This window comes from Diorhabda sublineata, chromosome 5, assembly GCF_026230105.1.
Source record: "Diorhabda sublineata isolate icDioSubl1.1 chromosome 5, icDioSubl1.1, whole genome shotgun sequence".
NCBI lineage: Eukaryota > Metazoa > Arthropoda > Insecta > Coleoptera > Chrysomelidae > Diorhabda > Diorhabda sublineata.
The window spans coordinates 34,199,872-34,223,240 of record NC_079478.1 but is presented as its reverse complement, the minus strand read 5'-3'; the positions used below and the strand labels follow the sequence as shown (position 1 = coordinate 34,223,240).

Sequence of the window (23,369 nt, the reverse complement as noted above, 5' to 3'; positions counted from 1 at the left end):
GTGATTCAGTAAAACGTGTTATAATTTCAATTGTGTTTAATTAATGCCTTTACCTATATGATTACGCAGGTATCGATTGTTCTGAAATGCTCAGGACACTTCTAACTGTGTTTGAATAATGAACTAAAATATTGAAGACAGAATTGGTTGTAAGAGTAAAACGTGACGAGAGGGAAAGCGAGTTAATAAATGAATTAGAAAAATACTTAATTTTTATGGATAAATAAACTGAAACTACCCGGTTGTCTTGTTAAGAAAAATGTTTTAGTGACCTTATTAAAAAATTTAGCATTTGTTTTTTTTCATAATAACTTTTTAACTAAAAAAATAATTTATTTTGTGTCGTAGTTTGGGTTAAACATAGCGTCCACTCTTATGTGGCTACACTGTATCTATTAACCCACTGTAGTTGGAAATAAAAGTAGTAAGTTGAAGTTGGACTTTATTTAAAATAAGAAACTCTCAACCGTTTTTAAAATCTCTTTTTTTTTTAATTTAAATTGCTTACTCATCATAGGCTTCGGTTGAATATGTTGTTGAGTTTGCTGCCCTTGTTGTTGTTGATTCTGTTGACTCTGTTGTTGAAGTTGATATTGTTGCATGGCTTGTTGTTGCATTTGCTGTTGCATTATAACAGCCTGTTGCTGTTGCGTCGATTGCTGATTATTCTGCGACTGCTGTTGCTGGTTTTTATTTTGGTTCGCCAGTTGCTGAGCCTTCTCAGCCGTCATCGGAGAACCGGGAGTCATCGTCATACCATTCGTACTCATAACTAACATCCTGAAAATGTAATTTAATTTTAAAAATATCGATAAACTATTTCTGCATTTAGAAGAACAAGCGAGACTCACTTATTTCCAACGATATGATGTTGCTGTTGTTGTTGCTGCTGCTGTTGGATATTAGAATACGGTTTAATTTGAGTTTGATTTGCTGCATCGGCTTTTGGTGCAGGAGAGGTACGAATTTGAGGAGCTTTTGTGCGAATTTTAGCCACTTGTTTACCCCCCATTGAAGCCTAGATGAAAAATTTAAATTCGAGCAAAAAAATATTTTGATTTGCGGTGTAATTAAATTTTCAACATTTTATATAAATTAAACAAATGAAATGTCGGGAGGGGAACGAAGAAATAGTTTAAACTTACAACTATTTCACAGAGATCTCCATCGGATATTATCTAGGAAATTGTTGATATACTTCGACTCAACAGTTTATAGGAGAGTAAAAGATATCAAATTTCCATAACTATCCATATATAATGAATTTTAATATAATTATGATTAAGTTAAAACTCACTGGAGTTTGAGCTCCAATAGTCTGTGTAGAAACTGAGCTTGCAGGTCTTATATTAGCAGCATTGGAAGGTAATATATTTAATGGTCGAGTTGTTTGTTGTTTGGGTTGAATGTTCTCATTGGCAGGTCTAGGTTTAGATATTTGTTGGACGGTTCCTTGTGTTGCTATAGTCTCTGAAATAAAATAAAAAACCAGATAAGAGTACAGAATTATAAACAATGTGAACAAAAATAACTAAACTTTCAGTTTTAATTAATTAACACATTATTTATCTATTTAAATTTCAAATTTTTGATAGAATTGATAATTTTGAGAATAATTTAGGTTTCGGAACCACCAAGTTTGAAGTGTCATAATCAACAAGATAAATGTCTGGTAAGTTTGTTGTCCATATTAATATTCTAAATAGCTCTTAAAGCTTTTAATCCTTGATTTTAAAGACTTTTCGCAATATGATCATGTTATTATCGAACATTCCGAAATGTTCAAGATTGTTTTGACTGATATAAGAGAGTACCAGAATATTTAAAAGACAATTGAATTGACTATGAAAACAGAATATGACAGGACAGGTGATAAAGTGACATATTTTTTCGAAAAACTTTTAAAATCTTCAGTAAAAAGTCATAAACTTTGGGTTTTATTGGTCCCAATTTGTTTTAAGGTCGTAACCTATATAATTACGTTATCGAACATTCTGAAATGTTCTAGATTGTTCTGACTGATTTAAGAAAATACCAGAACACATTTGAAAAAAATTTAGATTGTTTTTGAAAGCAGAATATAACAAGATAGCAAATAAAGTGACAGAATATTTAGAAAAACGTCAAAATTTTCAATAAACAGTTGTTTGAAGGCATCTGGTTTTATATTTACGAAGTTATCGAACAATCTGAAATGTTCCAGATTATACTCACTGATTCAAGAGAGTACCAGAATGCTCAAAAGACAATTGGATTGTCTTTGAAAGAAGAATATGACAGGAGAGAAAATAAAGTGATAGATTATTCAGAAAAAATAAAATTGAGTATAAAAGGAAAAGAAAGTAACAAACGATTTAAGAAAATTCAAAATTTCAATTTGAAAATTATAATATTTGATAACTGTTGCTTCTTCATTTTTATCAAGACCTTTGTCGATATGACTATGTAGTTATCGAATATTCTAGAGTGTTCTAGATTGTTTTGACAAGAATCTACTAGAATATTAGAGAAAATCAGTTTTGTTATCAAAAGTTTACACGACAGAAGGGAAAATAAGTTAAGGTAACTTAGAAAAATGTATCAAAATTTCAAATGGTTTTAAACCTTATAAACTAACCTAACTTTATTTTTTGATATTTATGAAGCATTTGCAGATATGTTTAGGCAAATATCGTGGGTTTTGAGTGATTCTAATATATTTATAGACATTTTGAACTATTCCTTAGTTGTTTTTAATCATTTCCTATAATTTTAAGAAATTCTAACCTAGATATAGATTTTTTTGTTTATATTAATTTGATGATTATTAATTTTAAATTGTAAAAATATAAAAAAAAACATTTTTGTTTGAATATTATATTTAAATCGTTCATTCCATTACTTATAGAAAAGTTATTACTAATTAAAGCCTTGAAACTAATATACCTTTATTTTTTTTCTTTAAATCCACTATAAAAACAAAATATAAAAAAAATCTTTCAATTGATTGATTTTTTAGAGCCAAAAAAACGCAATAATAATATTTTTAATAACATTAAATGAAAAAATGGAGTATGCTTACGATTTTGTTGGGTTTGAATAGTGGCAGGTTGAGGATTCTGCTGTATGAACATCCCGGCACCCGGAGTACCATCAGCTTGTGTACCTCTAATAAAAATTGGATTAGGAGCGATCTGTAGAGCTTGAGATTGGAGTCCGTTTGTAGTCCAAACTTGTTGAAGTCCATTTGCGGCTGTGAATTGCCACGGAGCTGCAAATTGCATCGGTTGACCGCTCTGCTGGAAAAATAGACAAGTTTAAAACATATATATATATATATGTATATATATATATATAGATCGAAATTTTAATTAAAATGATTAAAATGATCAAAGCATTTGAATGATTATTATAGATGATGGTGAAAGCTGCACTGCAAATATTTAATTTAATAATGCCCATCAATTATACGTGGAAAAATGTTTAACTGGATGAATCCACAAAAATGAATCTTTTTATTGAATTTAAAGAGTTATTTGTGACAAAACTCGAAACAAATAATTATGATCATTTTTTTGTCATAAAAAAGTTGTTTTGGGGGAAAGAATTTCAAAAATAAACTCGATAATTTGAAGTAGAGATGACGAACTATATTAAACAAAGTCTTATTGGGATAAGGGATCAAATTTGTTAAGCGTAATGTCTCCCAACTGTTTAGCTGTAATTCTACCACAAAATTGGATTATTTGCCGCTGAATTAGTTCATAGAAACAGGAAAAAATCATTTTGGGATAAATTTGGTGATTTCGGAGGCCAGTTTGTTGCAAATTTATTCTCAAAAAATGGGTTTTTGGAAAATATTTGTTTTAAGTGATTCTAATATATTTAAAGATATTTGGAGTTATATCTTAACTGTTTTTAGTTTTTTTCAGATAAATTTGACCTGTTCCAATTCATTTTATATTTATTGAAGAGGTTTTGAGAAATTATAATATATTTAAAAACATTTTGAGTTAATTCTCAGTTATTAATAGCTATTTCCAGCGATTTTGAGTTATCTCCAACTATTTTGGTTAGTTGAGTGATTCTAATATACTCTAAGACATTTTGAGTTTTTCCCTAGCTGATTTTAGTGTTTCTATTTATAGTTATTTCTAGTAACTTTGAATTATCACCAACTATTTCGGATTTTTTGAGTGATTCTAATATTTTTAAAGACATTTTGAATTATTTTTTAATTATTTATAGTTATTTCTAGTGATTTTGAATTATTGTTTTGTATTTTTTGAATAATTCTAATATATTATTTGGTATTCTTTAGTTGTTTAACAGTTATTTCCTGTAATTTTGAGTTATTCCAATATTTTTCAAATTTTTTGGGGTTTTTAAGTTATTTTGATATATTAAAAACACTTCAAGTCATTTCTTAGTTGGTTTCAGTAATTTTGAGTTAGTCATATTGATTTTAAATTTGTTTTTGGGAGGTTTTGAAAGATTCTAATATATTCTAAATATATGTTTAGTTATTTTTTAGCTTTTTACAGTTATATGAATGTTTTTTGAAGTGATTCTAATTTTTCAAATTATTCCTTTGTTTATCCTTCTTACTTAGAGTGATTCCAATTTATTTTCCAGAACTTTTTGAACGTTTTTAATAAATTTTGATGTTTCAATTGACTTTGCGTCATTTATTACTAACTTCCAGTAATTTTGGACTCATCCAATTTATTTTAAATTTTTTCTTAAAGTTTTTAATATATTTGAAGACACTTTGGATTATACTTTAGTTGTTTCCAGTTATTTCAAGTAATTTTGAGTTATCACAATTAATTTTAATTTTTTTGAGTGATTATAATGAATTTAAAGATTTTTCAAATTACTCCTCAGATGTTTTAAGAAATTTTTATTTATTCCAAGGTTTTTCAGTTCTTTTTTTCAAGTTTTTGAATTATTTCAATATATTTGGAGATATTTTGAGTTACTTTTTATTTATTTCTAGTATTTTCAAATAATTTTGAGTGATTCCCAATACATTTTGAGTTGTTTCCACTAATTTCAAGTTAAACAAATTTATTTAAATATTTTTTTCAAATTTTTATAGCAACATGTAAATGATATACCCTTTTTTAGCTGTCAAAATGACAAAAATATAAGAGTATATCCAATTATGAGAAATACCAAACCAAATAGCTTATTCCGCGAAAACAGAAATCTACTTTCCACACAAATTACTACATTGGTTCAAACGGTTTGTTCTTCATTATAGAGGGTGTTTATTTTCCATGAACAATTCTGATATCTAGTTCTAGGTATCACACTTCGAAGACGCTATGAGAAACTATCGAAACATGAACAAAACAAAAACCATGGAGATGGATGATGCTCTAACTACAACCAAAAAAAAATCTACAATTTTCTTTTTGATAAAACGCTTACTTGAATCGAATTGATAATTTGCGCAGTGGGCTGAGTACCGATCAAAGCTTGAGATACTTGGACGCATTGTCCCTGCTGTTGTGTTTGAGCAACTGCGCTCGTACTACTAGCCACTTTTTGCATTTGCACTTTTTGAGTTCCCATCACCTATGGACAACAACTTAACCGTCAATATTTTTTACACCTTAAACATTAACTATTGCAATCATTCAGTCAGGATTAATTTGTTATATTCAAGGAACTTTGTTTTACATTTTGAACACCTTTACAAGGATCTAGAGTACGAACGAACGAAATGTGATTATAGTAACCAGAAGTTGGTTTTTTTTGTAAGTTACTGTCCCACTGGAAACCTATCCCACGTTAACAAAGCCAATGAGGCTTGAAAAAAACCAAACCAAGACAACTGTTATCTCATTTACTAGGAAAATCAACTTATGTATTTGAATTCTCTAGATGGATTTACCACAAAGTGAAAATCTGAAGTCAAATATCTGGGAATAACCTTTGACAACAATCTTGTCTGGAATAAACATGTCGGTAAAGGAATAAAAACTGTCACCATAAAATATTGAGCAAAGTAAGTCAGAGTAGCATCCTAGTACATAAAGTACAAATCCTTGCTAATAATATGCATCACTGGAGCTATGAAAACGTGTCCAATTAGGGCACTGGTGATACATACAAGTTCAGATTATAATATAATAATAAAAATAGGTATCGAAAAGGCTTTCAACATGATGCTAAACATCAAATTTTATACAGATTGTTCTAAAACCACTATGAAAGCCAATTAGTACTGACTGACTCACTACCACGAGGCTCCTGTACAAGCACCTTGCAGGTAAATTACTTGCCATGGGAAGGTATTTGCTATCGAAGCATTCAGCTCCCATATCATTAACTTGTAACTACACCTCAGAAATCTTTCTGCAATATAGAATACTGCACCTACCACAAAAGGAAGAATCGGATGTGTCCAGGACTAGATCCTTTGGAAGTTATCAACGGCAAGAGGAAGAGACAGAAGAGGAAGAATCTACAGACCACCTAAATACTGAATTCCTTCCACAAAATGGTTTGTATGGTAGATTTGATGAAATGAGTTCATAAGAAACTTTCCGTGAAATGGGAAAGTGTCCCTACAAGAAAAGGTTCCAAGAGAAGGAAGAAACCGAAAGAGAATTGACGTGCAGAACAAGTTCAGGACTTGAGCACTTGGAACGTTAATGTATTGTGATCCAAGAAAAATCTGAATCTAAGAAAAAATATGCCAAATCTTCTCACAAGACAACAGGAAGGATCTAATGGAACAGAATACCATGAAGAATATGATTTCGAAAAGAAATTTGTTGAAGAGAGAGTGTGATCTCCTCCACCTCATATAAAAGAGTTCATACGGACTCTGAAGTTGGAGAGCGAGTTGTAAATTGTCTTTGACAAGAGCAAGTATGATGGAGGGATGCGATAAGAGCCTGAAGTTACGTTATAAAGTTACCCTTAGTATAATCTATAACAAAATTTGATTTTTTTTATATTTCATAATATTATAACTGTTTTTTCAATTAACAACAACAGCAATAATAAATTTTTTCATCCTAAAGAGTAAAGGTGAAATAATTTTCAGTGTAGCTCCAATAATTTATTATAATCCTGATTGAAAATTAACTTTTTGGTGTAACTAACTACTCAAACTGTTTTTATTGGGCAAATAGTACCAAGCGCATTTGCTTTGTTGGTTAGGTTAGGTTATTGGGTGGAATACTACCACAACATTTAAGATTCGGGTCAATAAATGGAGAATTATCAAATCAAAGGGCATAAAGGTTTCTAGAGTAGAAGAAGAAGTATTAGGGGTACAGTTCATTAATACCATCACAGCACATTTAGTTTTCCAAGTATTTTCAATTAAACACCCTATATATGATATTTTTAATGCAATACGTGAATGTTATAAAACTCGTGCACAAAAAAAATCAAAATTTGGGTTCAAATTGGGTCGAAAGTTGATGGTAACAAATGTGAATAGAACTAAAATATAGAAAATATTTTATTATTATAATAAAAAAGAAGAAAATATGAAAAATTTCAAATCGATAAGTTAATAGAAAATTGGTTACATATTAATAGTAAATTTCATGAAAATAAATACAGAGTGAGTTAAATAAAATGTTTAAAAAATTAAGTATACAGAATTAATTAAATTAATAATTGAATAACAATAATTGTCAGTTAATTACGGATCATACAGGGTGGTCTGACTTTTTTTTTCAATTTAGTTTAAATTATTATTTGTTATAAACATATATATAGGGTGTTTTAATTAAAATATCTAAACTTGATTATCAAGTTTAGATATGAATAAAAAGTGCTGTGAAAATAATTTTTCAATAGTATAATCACATCAGAAAATACGAATTATATAATTTGAAATTTTCAGAAAAACCTCTGCTATTTTTCTTAAAAGTCATCATAGGGGATATTTTGTCGTTTAGAGGGGTAGTTTTAGAAGAAAATCACTCGTTTACGTCATTTTATTTACAAATAAATAATTTTCGGTAAACAAACACCAAACAAAGTATCAAAAAAATAAATGAAAACATCCAACAAAGCAGCTACCCTCAGCAAATATCCCCCTGACTTACCTTATGCATTTCCTGGGGTTTTTGCTGGGTTACTTGTCCGTTACCCTGGGAATGATTGGGTAATATGTTGGGCTGCGAACTGATGACGCCCAATTGACTAAAAACTAACGTCTGTTGATTCTGCGTGGTGGGAATTGTGGGACCAAGGGTCGTGTATCCTGGAAAAGTTGCCGCTTGACTACCTTGAAGAACTTGCTTCCCTTGGGCCGTGGTAATCATATGAGGAGCCAATTGGTTTCCTTGAAACGGCTTAGCTATTACCTGTTATAATAGAAATTTAAATTTTAACTTTCATATCGATTTAAAATTCGAAGGACCTTGAAGTAAACTTTCATTATTGAAAGTAAAATCACTTGGAATAATGTTCGGAGTACTTGGGGCTAAAATTCATTGTCAAACATAATTTATGATGTTGAAAATTGCCTTGTAACGATATTATGTTAATTGCCGATGAGCAGTAGTACCATTGGTATCTAGATAGATATTCCAGTCATCGTATAGTCAGGTGTAATGGAAAAATCTAACCAAAAAATTGAAGAAGAAGCTGATTATGATTGCTAGAAGATATTACTAATGATGATGACGTAGTGTTTAGCTTTAAAAGTAGTTTTTCAGGCAAAAATCATGGGAAACCTTTGGTAGTGTTGTTTAGAGAAAACAATAAGGCAACAAAAAGTGAAAATGAAAAAATAGAGTCAAAAACTTGAAGAAGAAGCTGGTTATGCTCATTACAAGATCTTCCTTACTTTAATGACGTGGTATTTTGCTTTAAAAAGGGTTTTTTAGGCAAAAAGTCTCGGAAAACCTTCGGTAGTGTTGTTTTGAACAAATAATAAGACACTGAAAAGTGAAAATGAAAAAATAGAATCAAAACTTGAAGAAAAAGCTGATTATGTTTGCTAGATTATTTTCCTGAGAATATCTTCCTCATGATGATGACTGGTGTTTGGTTTTAAAAGTAGTTTTTCAGGCAAAAATCATGGGAAACCTTTGGTAGTGTTGTTTAGAGAAAACAATAAGGCAACAAAAAGTGAAAATGAAAAAATAGAGTCAAAAACTTGAAGAAGAAGCTGGTTATGCTCATTACAAGATCTTCCTTACTTTAATGACGTGGTATTTTGCTTTAAAAAGGGTTTTTTAGGCAAAAAGTCTCGGAAAACCTTCGGTAGTGTTGTTTTGAACAAATAATAAGACACTGAAAAGTGAAAATGAAAAAATAGAATCAAAACTTGAAGAAAAAGCTGATTATGTTTGCTAGATTATTTTCCTGAGAATATCTTCCTCATGATGATGACTGGTGTTTGGTTTTAAAAGGAGTTTTTCAGACAAAAATCATGAAAAATCATTGGAGGTGTTGTTTAGAACAAATAATAAGACAACAAAACGCGAAAATGAAAAAATAGAGTCTAAGCTGGTTAACAATTAAATACAATGTACATTATTTGAGTATTGATCAATAGATTTCCAAATTTGAAGAGTCTCCAATTTTAGCTACGCCATTTAAAAAAATACTTTTTATATCTTTAATCAACTCTTTTTACGGTTATAATAAATATTTTCCCCAAAATCAACTAACCTTCCCTTAGAATACCAACAATTCAAAATTATTAACCTGAATTTGTGGATTGATACTGGGATGTAAAGCAATGTTACTGATATTCCCAGGCATCAACAACTGTCCTTGTCCGTTATAAAGCTGCTGAAGATAAGTGGGATTCTGGATGTTTCCGATAGGCTGTTGGATTACTTGTACTGCTCTCCCGTGACTCCAGTCGGCGCTGAGTTGCTGTTGATGCGCAGCTTGGCTCTGTTGCAGTGGTGACATCGTAGTGATGGTGGTACTGTTACTTTGTTGAGCAGCGGCCAAAACTTGAGCGTTCTGTGTTTGGAGTACTTGGCCTTGTTGGGCTACTTGTTGGTGCATCGAAACTGTATGTTGGGGCGGACCCATGGACGTTACCGCGCACTGGGCACCTGCAAAACGAAATTATTTAATAAAAACCATTGAAAAGTGTACGTAAAACGGGAAAAGAAGGTCTATAAGTAGGATATTGGATTGTTTTGTAAAGAGAAATCCCACCATAGCCCTTTTTGAACAAAATCTCCACCTCTAACAACATTTACAACTTAAAAAAGTCGGTTATATGCATTGTTTTACCATTTCCAAGAATTGTGGCTAAAAACGGTGATCAACAAGTAGGGTCAGCACAAAAAGGGCATAATAAGCACAACTGGGAATGCAATTCCTGCTATTTTGATTTCCTCTAGGGCTAAAGCTAGACGTTGATGGCTAGAAGACGTTCACCATATTCTCCTTGTAGTAGGTGGTTAACCAAAAAATTATTTGTGAAGCTTCTTCAACGAATTCTAACCAAGTGCAGTAAATAAAATCCTGGTTGAAGGTTAACCGTTGAAGAATTCCCTAATAAGTTACTGAGAATTTAGAGAATTGGTTATAAATTAGTATGATTTGAAGATCAAATATCTTGAATCGGACCAGTTCACAGAAAATATTAGAGTATCTACTTATTTGTCTTCTATTTGTAACACTCAAGTTAAATAATCTTTTGGAAGGCCTAAAAATTGAACAATCTACAGAAGAGATTCGCAAAACTCTAGTTACGAAACCAAGTGAGCCTCTTAAAACATCTTCGGTTTCACCAAATCACCAGAAGATTCTCATCTAAATATGTCAATGAAGGTATCAAGAAGATCAAGTCCTAGTTAACTGGAATCTTATAGAAGGATAAATCAAAGGATATTTTGGCTGGAGAAGAAGAAATCCATTGGAAAAAAATAATTTGCCAGAAAAATTGGGAGTTCTCACCTGAATTTCCAACGGTAACCTGTTGCATGTGTGGACTCTGAGCGGGTACTAAAGTCTGTTGCTGATCTTGTTGTTGAAGCGCAACCTGCTGCATCTGCTGTTGCTGAACGGCTTGAGCTTGTGCCTGTGCCTGAGCTTGAGCCTGTGCTTGCGCCTGCGCTTGTGCCTGTGCTTGAGCTTGCGCTTGAGCCTGCGCGTTAGCATCCATTTGCTGTTTATTTAAATCGCTCATTGTGATAGTCAATTGTCCTAGATAAAATTATCATGAAAATGTATTGAAACTGCTGTTGTTACGTAATGTATCATTGATCATTTAGATTAAGCAAATGACGTTTTGGTAGTGCTTCGAATTTAATTAACGTTTTCAACGATTCTATAATCATTTGATGGATATAACGAAATGGTAGCATGTAAAAACTGAGAAGAATTTATTGATCGAATAACGAATGCCAATCAGTGTCACGTTTTTCAAAGGAAATGTAGTTTAATATTCCTTGCACGAAATTTTTTTTTATTATTAGAGGAACAGTCAAAAGTTTAATAATATTTATATCGAACCTTGAGTAAATTTATTGATAATAAAATTAAAAAAGTTTCCACGTGAAAATGTTGTTTTAAATATATAAATTTTTGTTCATCTGGATCTAGCGGGCGATGGGAGAAAGATTAATCATTGGATCATCGTAGACACTAGATATACAAGGAGATCGATGATTATTCTTAGACACGTGCGTATAATAGATAATTTGCCCTGTTAACTCATTTTTTAATTTCATTAATAGCTAAATTAGTTGATCTGGACAGATAGGAAGAGTTTTAGGAGACTGTAAGTCAGGCGATCGTAGTGGCTCTAAGTATCGCAATTTCAGCAGTCCACTTGCAAACAGGTTTACCACTAGGCAGCGATGATCTTCATGTCCATTAACTTTGAGTCAACCTTTCCGACGACATCGTCAAAACTCGACATTTTCCACCCTAATCACTTCATCCATCGTTCCAGTTAACTCTAGAGACTGTAAGTCCAGGCGATCGTAGTGGCTCTAATAATTCGGAATTTCGAAAGTCCATTTCCATCCATCGTCTCCGTCTAATCGTAGGTTTTCCTTGCCGATTAGATACTCTTCATATAGTCCTTCATACACAGTCTAATTTGGGATTACTCAAGATATCCGTTGAGTAGCAAACCTGAGGTTTAGTATAGACCCGAGCGTACAGTGTCTTTCCTATTTATAACAAGGTCAAGATTTGTCATCATGTCCATGTCTTTGAAAATTAATACTATAATACAGTTCTGAGAAAGGTGATTTGTCTTTAACCTTTAACACACCTTTAACAAAACCATTTGAACTGATCAATTCGCTGTCAAAGGCTTTTCTGAGGTCAATAAAGCATAGGAATTGTGATTTATATTCTATGGATTTATACAGATCTTCCTGATCTGAATCCTTGTTGCTCATCTTCTAGTGTTGTGATCGAAATATTTTTTTTGTTTGTTTTGTTTGTATTCCTCTGTAGTTAGACGGATCTTTTTTCATCTCCTTTTTTTAAACACTAAAATAATTGTAGTGGTTTGCCATTTGTCTGGTATTCTACAATGTAGCAGAATTTCTTGGGTGAGTTCTTGCGTGAGATGGTGGCCACCGTGGTTCATCTACGAACTCCTGAAGATTTTTTGTTTTTTAAGGTGATAATGGTTTGGTCGACATCTTGAATGGTGATTTCCACGTTATTTATTACGTGCAGTATGTGCAGTTTTCTTACTATTATCTTCTCTTTTAAATATCTCTGCTAAGTAGTCTATCCATTCGTCTTCTTTGTGTAAGTTATTGTGTGAGATGTCTTCTTTCTCTTCTTGTTGCCTTATCACTCTCCATATTTGTTTTTGGACGCTGTAAAAGTCTCCTTCCAAGTTTCTCGTTTTTGCTTACATTTGTCACTAAATTTTCGACGGAATCATGGAATTGTTATTTTTATTGGTCTATTACTCTTTCGTATATAATAACAGACTATAATTTTGGATGAAAACATATGAACTGACTATAGAAAATTGACTCACCGTCAACACTTTGCTTAATAAATTCGTGTCCTCTATCCAAATTCAACAATGTATTGGCAACATCGAATTTACAATCATCCGGCGTGATATCGTGAATTCCTGCTTTTTGTGCGAGCGTTTCCAAACACTGTAACGACCTGCTACCTTGTTGTTGCTGATGTTGCTGCTGGCCGTTATTATGATTTGGCGTTTCGTTATCTTGTTGTGTCGATTCTGGTTCTTGGTTATTGTTGTCTTCGTGTTTTGCGTTCGATGGTGTATTTGTTGTGTCTTTTAGTGGTTGCTTCTGACTGTCTGCTTGTTGGAGGTTATCGTAATGTTGAGATCTGGAACAAATTTCGAAATATTCAAATGTTTTCCAATGTTACCGATCATTTAACACGACATTAATAAAGCGGCATGCAAAACGAACATTATATATGTATAAGGATATTTTTGCGATAAGTTTTTTTCAAAGATTGGCGTCAAATAATTTAAGTAAAGTGTTTGGGTTCATGACCCAAACCAAACGAAATTCCAATACGTATTTACTCTTTCTGAGGTATAATTTTACATCCAAGTTTCATCTATTGTGACATTTTTACAATTAATAACGTTTCCAGGCGTTCAACATCATCCGTGTGAACATAAGACATTTTTTAAATGCAGAGAACCACGAAACGGAACCATTCGAGGATAATATTTACTTAGTTTTACCTCGTTTTCTTAGAAGGTTTGTACACGTGAAAAAAACCGGTTTTTTTGCATATGTAGCCACCAATGAAAACAGTTTTCTTCAAATGAGCATTAAAAAATTCTATGTGAAGCTTTTGGTTTCACAAAAATGGAAACGCGAAGCTAAAATAATGAAATCAGGACACTTGTCGATCTCATACAAGGTATCTCAAAAGGAAGTTCGCCTTTTTACTGCACATTGCGTGACGCAGCTATTCGGAGTCAATTAGGAAGCGTGCTGTTGCTTTAAACGTTTGTAGTTCATTACAAAATGCAAGAATTGAAGCCTTAGGACGCGAGTCAGAAGCTTATTTTCAGGGCCTTACCTATTTTCTTTCCTATTTGAAACCTGAGCGCAGTAAGTAGTATACAAAGGCTCTCAGGTCTCATGTTAACTCTAGCTGGCTTCATCGTATTTAGACATATTTCAAAATAACACAAAGAATCGATTTTAATTATAAAACTAATGCGAAGATTGAATCTGACGCTGATATCACGTTCCAATTTGTTCAAGAACGCAAGTCGCCGCGTTCGGTAACGTGCAAACGATTTCTCTTCGGTAAACAGCGTTGCCACAGCACTTAATCCACGGTCCACAATCTAGGGTACAATTGCGGTTTCGGTTTTTGTAGCCAACATTTTTGATAAACATTTTCTCCTTCCAGTTGAAGTGATATTGCTGTGTTGACATTTTGAAAACGTTAATGTAGAGGTTTTCCAAATGCAACGAAGTTGTCTTGTCATCTGAGAACTGACCAGTCCTCAAATGATTGCACGATGATTCTTTAACGTTTTCAGTCATTTCATCAATTCGTCTTTGTACAGAATTATTACCTTTTCGGTTAATATCTGCCGCCGGTAGGTACTTCCTTGATTGGTGGCAAAATTAGATCTTCCTCGATGTTGTGTAGTTTGTCTTTTCGAGCAATTTTTTTTCCTATCTGGATACAGTCTTTAAAGCGACAATGAGTTTGTGGGATTTTCAATGGATCAGTATTTAGTATGTTCTTTTTCCGGGTCTCTTTTAGGCGGTCAGCGCCCACAAAGGAGCGTTATCGCCCACTTTGGGAGAGACTGGTCTAAAGTAACCGAATTGGCTGGGATGTCAGCGCGAGGTTTTTACTTGTTTGGACAGTTACCGTGAATTCACAGCGTTACTTGTAGAAGTTAGACGACTTCTTCTTGCCTGAACTGCAGAAAAAACATTTATCTCAGGAGAACTAACATAAGTTGGCCACAACGCATTCATGATTTAACACTTATTGATTTTTCCTGTGGTGTTATGTTCTGAAATTTACGCTACGAAACCAAATTTTCTTAATTTTTGACTATCTACATCTAACTTTCAGTCTTTCTCCAAGATATTATCGTACTTATATTACAAAGAAGAAATATTTAAATGTACAAGTTTATTTCATTGGGATATGGGAAGTTTATGAGACTTATAAGAAGATTAAATACTGTGTCAAAGGCCTGGATGATGTCGAAACTGCAATATAGAAATGTATATATATATGAGATGATTTTCGAATTAATTGATATATTACATAACTAAATGTCGCCTAAAAAACAAAGAAACGACATTTAATGTTTATTTCTTCAACTCTTTCTTAAATTAGCAATATTTCTTCACCTACATTAATTAACCTCTATTATCTTATTCTAATTAATCAAAATTGACACTTGTGACAGTGACATTTGTGACAGTGACATTTGTGACAGTGACATTTGTGACATCCATGACAGATATATCATAGACATCATAACCTAAAGATAAATAAAGTAAACCATATTAAAACTAAAGAAAAACTATATGTTATAACATTTGATTCATTATTATTATGATTCTCGTAGGTTTTTTTGTATTTTTATGACATTTTAGTTATTATCTTTTTTTTGGAATAAAATTATGAACGTATTTTAATAATCCTTTCCGTAGATGTTGTATTTAATTTATATTAGATGGCAGTAGAGTCCCTGTAGAAAGCCGCGAGATAATATTCTACATCTGTTGTACATCGAGGGAGACAAACCAGAGTGAAAAGACCTTTCAAATTACTTTATACCGAACTTTCTCCGATATATTTTATTCCTTTTGCCTCTTCCAAGATAATTATCTAGAAAGCTTTTTAGAAATGGAACAACGTAGTACGCTAATAATTCTTTAGATATTACAAAGTCAAAAAGGTTCTTTTTTCTTTACCATTACGGATTAGTTAATTCGCTGAATTTAATAAAAAAAATATGTAATTTTAAATTTACCGCGATACAGTTGTGCCATCTGCTGTATACTAATAAATTTAACTATGTGCGACGTTGTCAAGTTTAATTATAGTCAACAATTCGATTATGGAAACTTGTGTAACGAATACGCTCAAAGTAATTCTGTAAAGTGACTTTCATACTTGATCAATTGAACAATAGAAGGAAGTGGATAAAGTCTTGAGCTATGACCTTGAAAACGGCAACTACGCACAGAATTATCACAGAATTATCATAAAATTAAATTGTAAAGATAGAAGGATTTTATTTCAAACTTAACTCTACCTTTCGGTTCGGTTCGATTCAATCTAAAAGGAGAAGCCAAGGAATCGGCGTATAGTTCATAGTTCGTGTCGTAGGCCTTCAGATAGGCCCGTCGCGCCCCACTTGACGTTACCGAAATCCGATGTCCTTTAAGAATCGACGTATAGTTAAAACGAAAGTACTTTCAAAATTTTCTTAATTAAATAAATTCGTGTCACTTTCAGACACACATCTCCAACATTCAAGATTACATCGTAGTCGTTTTCTCCGAAGGAAAAAAAAGGGGAAAGCTTAATATAGTGTGTTTTGAATGACCCTGTAGGGATTTAATATGTGCCAGCACTAAATTATTGAAGACCTTTATAGGCCCTTTTATTGCTAAACTTTTCCTTTTCGAACACAGCTGTTATTATATTCATGTCGTGAAACGGATATTACTTTTTTTATCTGAACCACAATAAAATTCGATTAAACCAAAATATGTACAAGGCGTTTGATTAAAAATTTATTACTGAACAACTGTAAGACGGTTAATGGGCTAGAAATAATGAGCAAAAAACTTGCAAATCATCCAGAAAAAAACTTTCAATCACATATAGATTAGCGTCAAAGTTCAATGGAAAGTGAATGTTAAAAAGATAAGGGATTGGGCTGAAATGCATGTAAATGTACTAAATAATTGAAAAAAACTCTACATATGCTTCATAACCTGATACTCAAGCTTGTATGGACATAAGATCCAAGTATGAGGATTCACGAAAGTAATCAACTCAGTAATCATCCAAAGATTGCTAACCAGATCACCAAGAAATTAGCCAAGGATCAAACTGTTTGAGTAAACGTAATTAACTTTGTCAATTGCGCAATCGTGACATATCTATGTCGTATCAATCATATACCAGCCGGACAGGTCACGCCTCTTGAATGCATAAAGCATTCTGCTTACTGCAAGTGTTGTGCTTCTCCACCTCATAGGGCTTAACTCACAGCAGTTTTGATGGAATTTGTCCGGTGGGTGTTTGATCATCCACCTTATAACACTTATTTCGATCCCAGCGATTTTTACAAGTCAAAAAATTCCTATACGTTTGAACTGCTGAAGTGGTACGTCACACGTTGGTTCCATCTTCAATAGGGGGATGTAAAAGTTGCTTTAACGACTTGACTTGAACTTGACAAGTTTTTGAATATTATGACTTCTTTTTATTCAAATATGCTTATAGTAGTTTGAATTAGAATCATAGAAATTGATTAACCCTCTATACATATATTGTTTTATCTTGTGTAAACCATAATCGCCATGACTAATAGTCCAGGACCGGTTCTGGCGATTTGTTAGATAAGTGGCTTAAACTAAGATTGAGGTCGGAAACTTTTAGGGTAACCCCCGTAATCTAGAATAGCAAAAATCGTTCATTCTAAATCAACTTTTGTCATTTTTATGTTCATATCTCTACCCAACAACTCAATAAATTTCAAGGATCCTCTTCTCCAATTTCCGTTACTTTTCCGAAGGACATGATCCAAATTGAAAACGACCTGTAAGAGATTTAAAATAAATAGTCTATATAGATGCGCTGCGTACTATGTTGGCAACCTAATAAAGATTTAAGGCAGTTCACCAGAGGCGGTACATTTTAATATTTTTTCTACATCATTTTAACGAAAAATAATTTAATATTCAAACTGATGTAAGTATGCAAGTACCATATTTTGCGATCCATGATCGAGACTCACGCTGTATGTTTTTTTTGTCGCGAACGCACGTTTCACGCGCGTGCTACGACTATGAGTGAACGTCATGTGCCGACTGCCGTTGCGCAGCGAATTATCATTCGTTTTTGAGCATTAAAAACAAATCAAATACAAGTACAACAAACAATATACAGAGTAATAAATATAACGAAAGATTAAACTAAGTCGCGCGAGCTGCGTCTCTAGAAACGGCGTAGCTTCGCTGAGACATTCGAGATTTGATCGCTTCGATGTCTCAAGACCGAATTTCTCCTCGATTGCAAGCAACTCGTTTGGGTTCGTGTAAGTATAGAACAACGAGCTGGTAGAAGGTATTGTTTTTTCCCAAAAAATGTATCAGGTATTACGTCCTAGTTACTTAGAATTTCCTGGGTTTCGTTCACACGGGAGTAACAGCTATTTGAGTGAAGCTACTTTCATTATTTTCAAATTTATAATTGTTTCTTGATGAAAAAAATATTGTACAAGTTAAGCAATGGCTTCAAAATGTTATCCGGACTCCACCCTATCGGAAACAACAATTTATTTTGCTAAATTTAAACGTGGTTGTACAGATACCGATGATGGTGAACGTTCTGGTCGTCCAATTGAGGTGGTTACTCCAGAAAACATCAGAAAAGTCCACAAATTGGTTATATCTAATCGTAAATTGAAATGGCGTGAGATAGCTGAGGCAGTAGGGGTATCAGAAGGCAGTGTGTTTACAATTATACATAAACATTTGACCATAAGATAGCTTTTTTCAAAGGGGGTCCAGCGTTTACTCGCAGTCGATCAATAACAACAAAGTGTTGATGATTCGGAGCAGTGTTTAGCCATCACTTCACTCCGGAATCAAAACTATCATCATCTGAGTGGACTGCAGCCGGTGAACCAGGTTCGAAGCGTCCAAAGGCACAAAAATCAGCTGGCTTCAGTATTTTGGGATGCGCATAGAATATTGGTCATCGACTATCTTCAAAATGGGGAGACAATCAATAGCGAATAGTACTAGAGTTGTTCGAATGCAGCAAATAATGAAAACCGGTTTCATAGTCGAAGATAAAACGATTGTTTCACAAAGACAATGCGCTGATTCACAAGTTGATTGCAACGATGGTTAAATTGAACGAATTATACTTCGAATTGCTTTCTCATACACCGTACAGTCCAGATCTGGCTTTCATTGACTACTAGTTATTCGCTGATCTCAAAAAAATTCTCGACGGTAAGAAATTCAGCTCAAATGAAGAAGGAAAGGCTGAAACTGAAGCCTACTTTTGGCAAAAAGGTGTTTTTCTTAGTTAGTCACACGACTTATTAAGTGATGTGTCATTTGCCTCCATTTCATCGTGTATTTGTTGCAAATTGATTCATTTATGTTATCGAATTATCGAAATGCAGTTTCTTAAATGTTCTGTGGTACACGACAAACATTACAAAGTCACTTTTTTGAAAAATTTGAAATTCAACCTAACCTAACCAATTCTAAATAATTACCAACTTGAATAGGTTAGGTTAGGTTAGGTTTCATTGATTTATAATATGTAAGTTGTACTATGTAATGTCTAAAATCATGGAAATTTACTATTTGTACCCACAGAAACAACCCCAAATGCGTGAAAAATTTTTCGAAACGATTTTTGCCTGGAGCCCCAATTCTAAATAATTACCTAATTTTTGATTCTACACGGTACTTATTTAAAGAATAAACGTCAAGTCATTAAAACAAAATACTAAGAATAAATTAATCATTTCAATTGAACTTCACGTAGGGGATTTTATAACCTTGAAATGGACTAGTAATCAGATTCGAAAAAAAAAATTGTATTGCTCATATTTCGCGCTACTGTGGAAAAATCTAATAAAGATTTAACGCAGTCCTATGCTTCCGACGCTATCTCGCTATCCGCTGCAGGGGTGCAGTAAAAAAAAAAGAAAAAAACGAAAGTGGTCCCCGAGGCGGCAACAGCGGATAGAAAATGTAATTGCCTTTTGGACCAACGCATCGCTGTCTATCTGTATGCGAATACGAGATTAGAATAATTATTGTCGTATAAATAGGATACGAGGAAATCTATAGGGTTATTCACTGTGAATTACCTACCCTCGTGAAAAAGTTTTAATTATAATAATTTGGTCAATACTTGGTAAGTACTAATCGTATAACTACCGCCCTCTAAATATAATATAAAAACAAAATAATGAGATGTATCAGGCTCCCAAAACAAATTCGTAAAAAATTACATTACAATGTTGCCAGTAGTTTCGGCGTAATCGTAAAAAATTTGGGTAATTATTTAGTTTAGGTTGCAGACGCCCGATTTCCTTGAAATTTTAGTATGTTAGACAGTTTTTTATGCTGAAAAAGAAGATATATATATATATATATATATATATATATATATATATATATATATATATATATGTGTGTGTGGCGCGGAAATTATTCCTTGACATATTTTTTCGAGGTTGAAAATTTAGATAAGTTAGGTTAGGTTAGGCTTATACTCAAAATATTGAGCGACTTTGGCGACATATTCGTTAAGGAAGAACTAGATCTCATTATCGTCAATATTTTGGGGAATTTCTATTTAAAATACATTATTTATATTAAAATAGAATTGAAGCATTTATTGAAGAATCTATCCAATAGAAATCGATGATTATTTGTACGTGTAAATAAATGATTATTGTTAGAAATTGATTTGTGTCATTACATTAGTCGTAACTAATTATATTTAATGTTTGAGAAGATTGGGGTCGGGGGGGGAGGGGGGGGGGAGGGGGGGGGGGGAGGTGTGTTAAAACATAGTCTACATGTTTACATATTTGCAAAATATCAATTATTCAAGATAGTTTACATTTTCCAATGTTCAAACCATAAAAACTATGTGAAGGAACCTAAACCAAATTTAGATTTTTTTTCTTTAACGTTTTTTGTAAGTAAATTATTTTTTATTGTTGTAACTATTCTAGAGACGAGTAACTATTTTGAAACACCCTATATATGAATAGAAACATCGGTGTTTGAAAGTGGGGTCTATTCTAGTTTTGGTCATAGAAAAATTGTTATTTTCAATTTTCTATTTTGTTCTTTTCTCGACGCAATTGAGACAAAAATAAGACACAAGTATTTAAACCACAATTTCAACACTTTATGAGTCGATAAAAAATTCATATTATTATTCCTATTGACAAGAATCAAATTTTTAATGTGAAATCCACGCAACGTTACAAAGAAGACATGAAGAAACTTAACCTAACCTAAAAAATTTGTAATAAATTCTAAAAATTGTTCAAATTATGACATTCAATTGTTTTTTTTTTCTCAAATTGTTTGATTTGGTTCATACTTTTCGAAAAAAAAAATAGATCTCGCCGAAATACAAATTCTAAGTACAGTTTTCGGAGAGAAAAACGTATTAAAATTATGATTTTCAATCTTAGGTGTCATTCTTTATCTTAAATACGCCCTGTATAATGACAAGAAAGAAATTTTTAATGTGAAATCCACGCAACGTTACAAAGGAGACATGAGAAACTTAACCTAACCTAAAAAATTTGTAATAAATTCTAAAAATTGTTCAAATTATGACATTCAATTGTTTTTTTTTCTCAAATTGTTTGATTTGGTTCATACTTTTCGAAAAAAAAAATAGATCTCGCCGAAACGCAAATTCTAAGTACAGTTTTCGGAGAGAAAAACGTATTAAAATTATGATTTTCAATCTTAGGTGTCATTCTTTATCTTAAATACGCCCTGTATTATGACAAGAAAGAAATTTTTAATGTGAAATCCACGCAACGTTACAAAGGAGACATGAGAAACTTAACCTAACCTAAAAAATTTGTAATAAATTCTAAAAATTGTTCAAATTATGACATTCAATTGTTTTTTTTTCTCAAATTGTTCGTTTTGGTTCATACTTTCCGAAAAAAAATAGATCTCGCCGAAACACAAATTCTAAGTACAGTTTTCGGAGAGAAAAACGTATTAAAATTATGATTTTCAATCTTAGGTGTCATTCTTTATCTTAAATACGCCCTGTATAATGACAAGAAAGAAATTTTTAATGTGAAATCCACGCAACGTTACAAAGAAGACATGAGAAACTTAACCTAACCTAAAAAATTTGTAATAAATTCTAAAAATTGTTCAAATTATGACATTCAATTGTTTTTTTTTTCTCAAATTGTTCGTTTTGGTTCATACTTTCCGAAAAAAAAATAGATCTCGCCGAAACACAAATTCTAAGTACAGTTTTCGGAGAGAAAAACGTATTAAAATTATGATTTTCAATCTTAGGTGTCATTCTTTATCTTAAATACGCCCTGTATAATGACAAGAAAGAAATTTTTATTGTGAAATCCACGCAACGTTACAAAGAAGACATGAGAAACTTAACCTAACCTAAAAAATTTGTAATAAATTCTAAAAATTGTTCAAATTATGACATTCAATTGTTTTTTTTTCTCAAATTGTTCGTTTTGGTTCATACTTTCCGAAAAAAAAATAGATCTCGCCGAAACACAAATTCTAAGTACAGTTTTCGGAGAGAAAAACGTATTAAAATTATGATTTTCAATCTTAGGTGTCATTCTTTATCTTAAATACGCCCTGTATAATGACAAGAAAGAAATTTTTAATGTGAAATCCACGCAACGTTACAAAGAAGACATGAGAAACTTAACCTAACCTAAAAATTTGTAATAAATTCTAAAAATTGTTCAAATTATGACATTCAATTGTTTTTTTTTCTCAAATTGTTTGATTTGGTTCATACTTTTCGAAAAAAAAAATAGATCTCGCCGAAACACAAATTCTAAGTACAGTTTTCGGAGAGAAAAACGTATTACAATTATGATTTTCAATCTTAGGTGTCATTCTTTATCTTAAATACGCCCTGTATTATGACAAGAAAGAAATTTTTAATGTGAAATCCACGCAACGTTACAAAGAAGACATGAGAAACTTAACCTAACCTAAAAAATTTGTAATAAATTCTAAAAATTGTTCAAATTATGACATTCAATTGTTTTTTTTTCTCAAATTGTTCGTTTTGGTTCATACTTTCCGAAAAAAAATAGATCTCGCCGAAACACAAATTCTAAGTACAGTTTTCGGAGAGAAAAACGTATTAAAATTATGATTTTCAATCTTAGGTGTCATTCTTTATCTTAAATACGTCCCGTATAATGACAAGAAAGAAATTTTTAATGTGAAATCCACGCAACGTTACAAAGAAGACATGAGAAACTTAACCTAACCTAAAAAATTTGTAATAAATTCTAAAAATTGTTCAAATTATGACATTCAATTGTTTTTTTTTTCTCAAATTGTTCGTTTTGGTTCATACTTTCCGAAAAAAAAATAGATCTCGCCGAAACACAAATTCTAAGTACAGTTTTCGGAGAGAAAAACGTATTAAAATTATGATTTTCAATCTTA

General features: G+C 32.2%; 1 protein-coding gene across 6 annotated transcripts in view; it reads right to left on the bottom strand.

Moving 5' to 3' along the window:
- LOC130443802 (polyhomeotic-like protein 1) overlaps nt 1–23,369 on the bottom strand; it is a 100,512-nt gene that overhangs the window by 11,951 nt on the left and 65,192 nt on the right. For 2 of the 6 annotated variants that reach the window (XM_056778642.1, XM_056778640.1), the window contains exons 2-10: nt 12,944–13,269; nt 10,888–11,136; nt 9,673–10,034; nt 8,061–8,321; nt 5,416–5,562; nt 3,062–3,278; nt 1,298–1,470; nt 852–1,018; nt 509–780 (exon numbers count right to left, since the gene is read on the bottom strand). In XM_056778642.1, coding sequence (XP_056634620.1) covers nt 509–780; nt 852–1,018; nt 1,298–1,470; nt 3,062–3,278; nt 5,416–5,562; nt 8,061–8,321; nt 9,673–10,034; nt 10,888–11,136; nt 12,944–13,269 — 2,174 coding nt within the window. The remainder of the gene's footprint in view (nt 1–508; nt 781–851; nt 1,019–1,297; nt 1,471–3,061; nt 3,279–5,415; nt 5,563–8,060; nt 8,322–9,672; nt 10,035–10,887; nt 11,137–12,943; nt 13,270–23,369) is intronic. The other 4 variants (XM_056778645.1, XM_056778643.1, XM_056778641.1 and 1 more) reach the window with 3 other exon arrangements.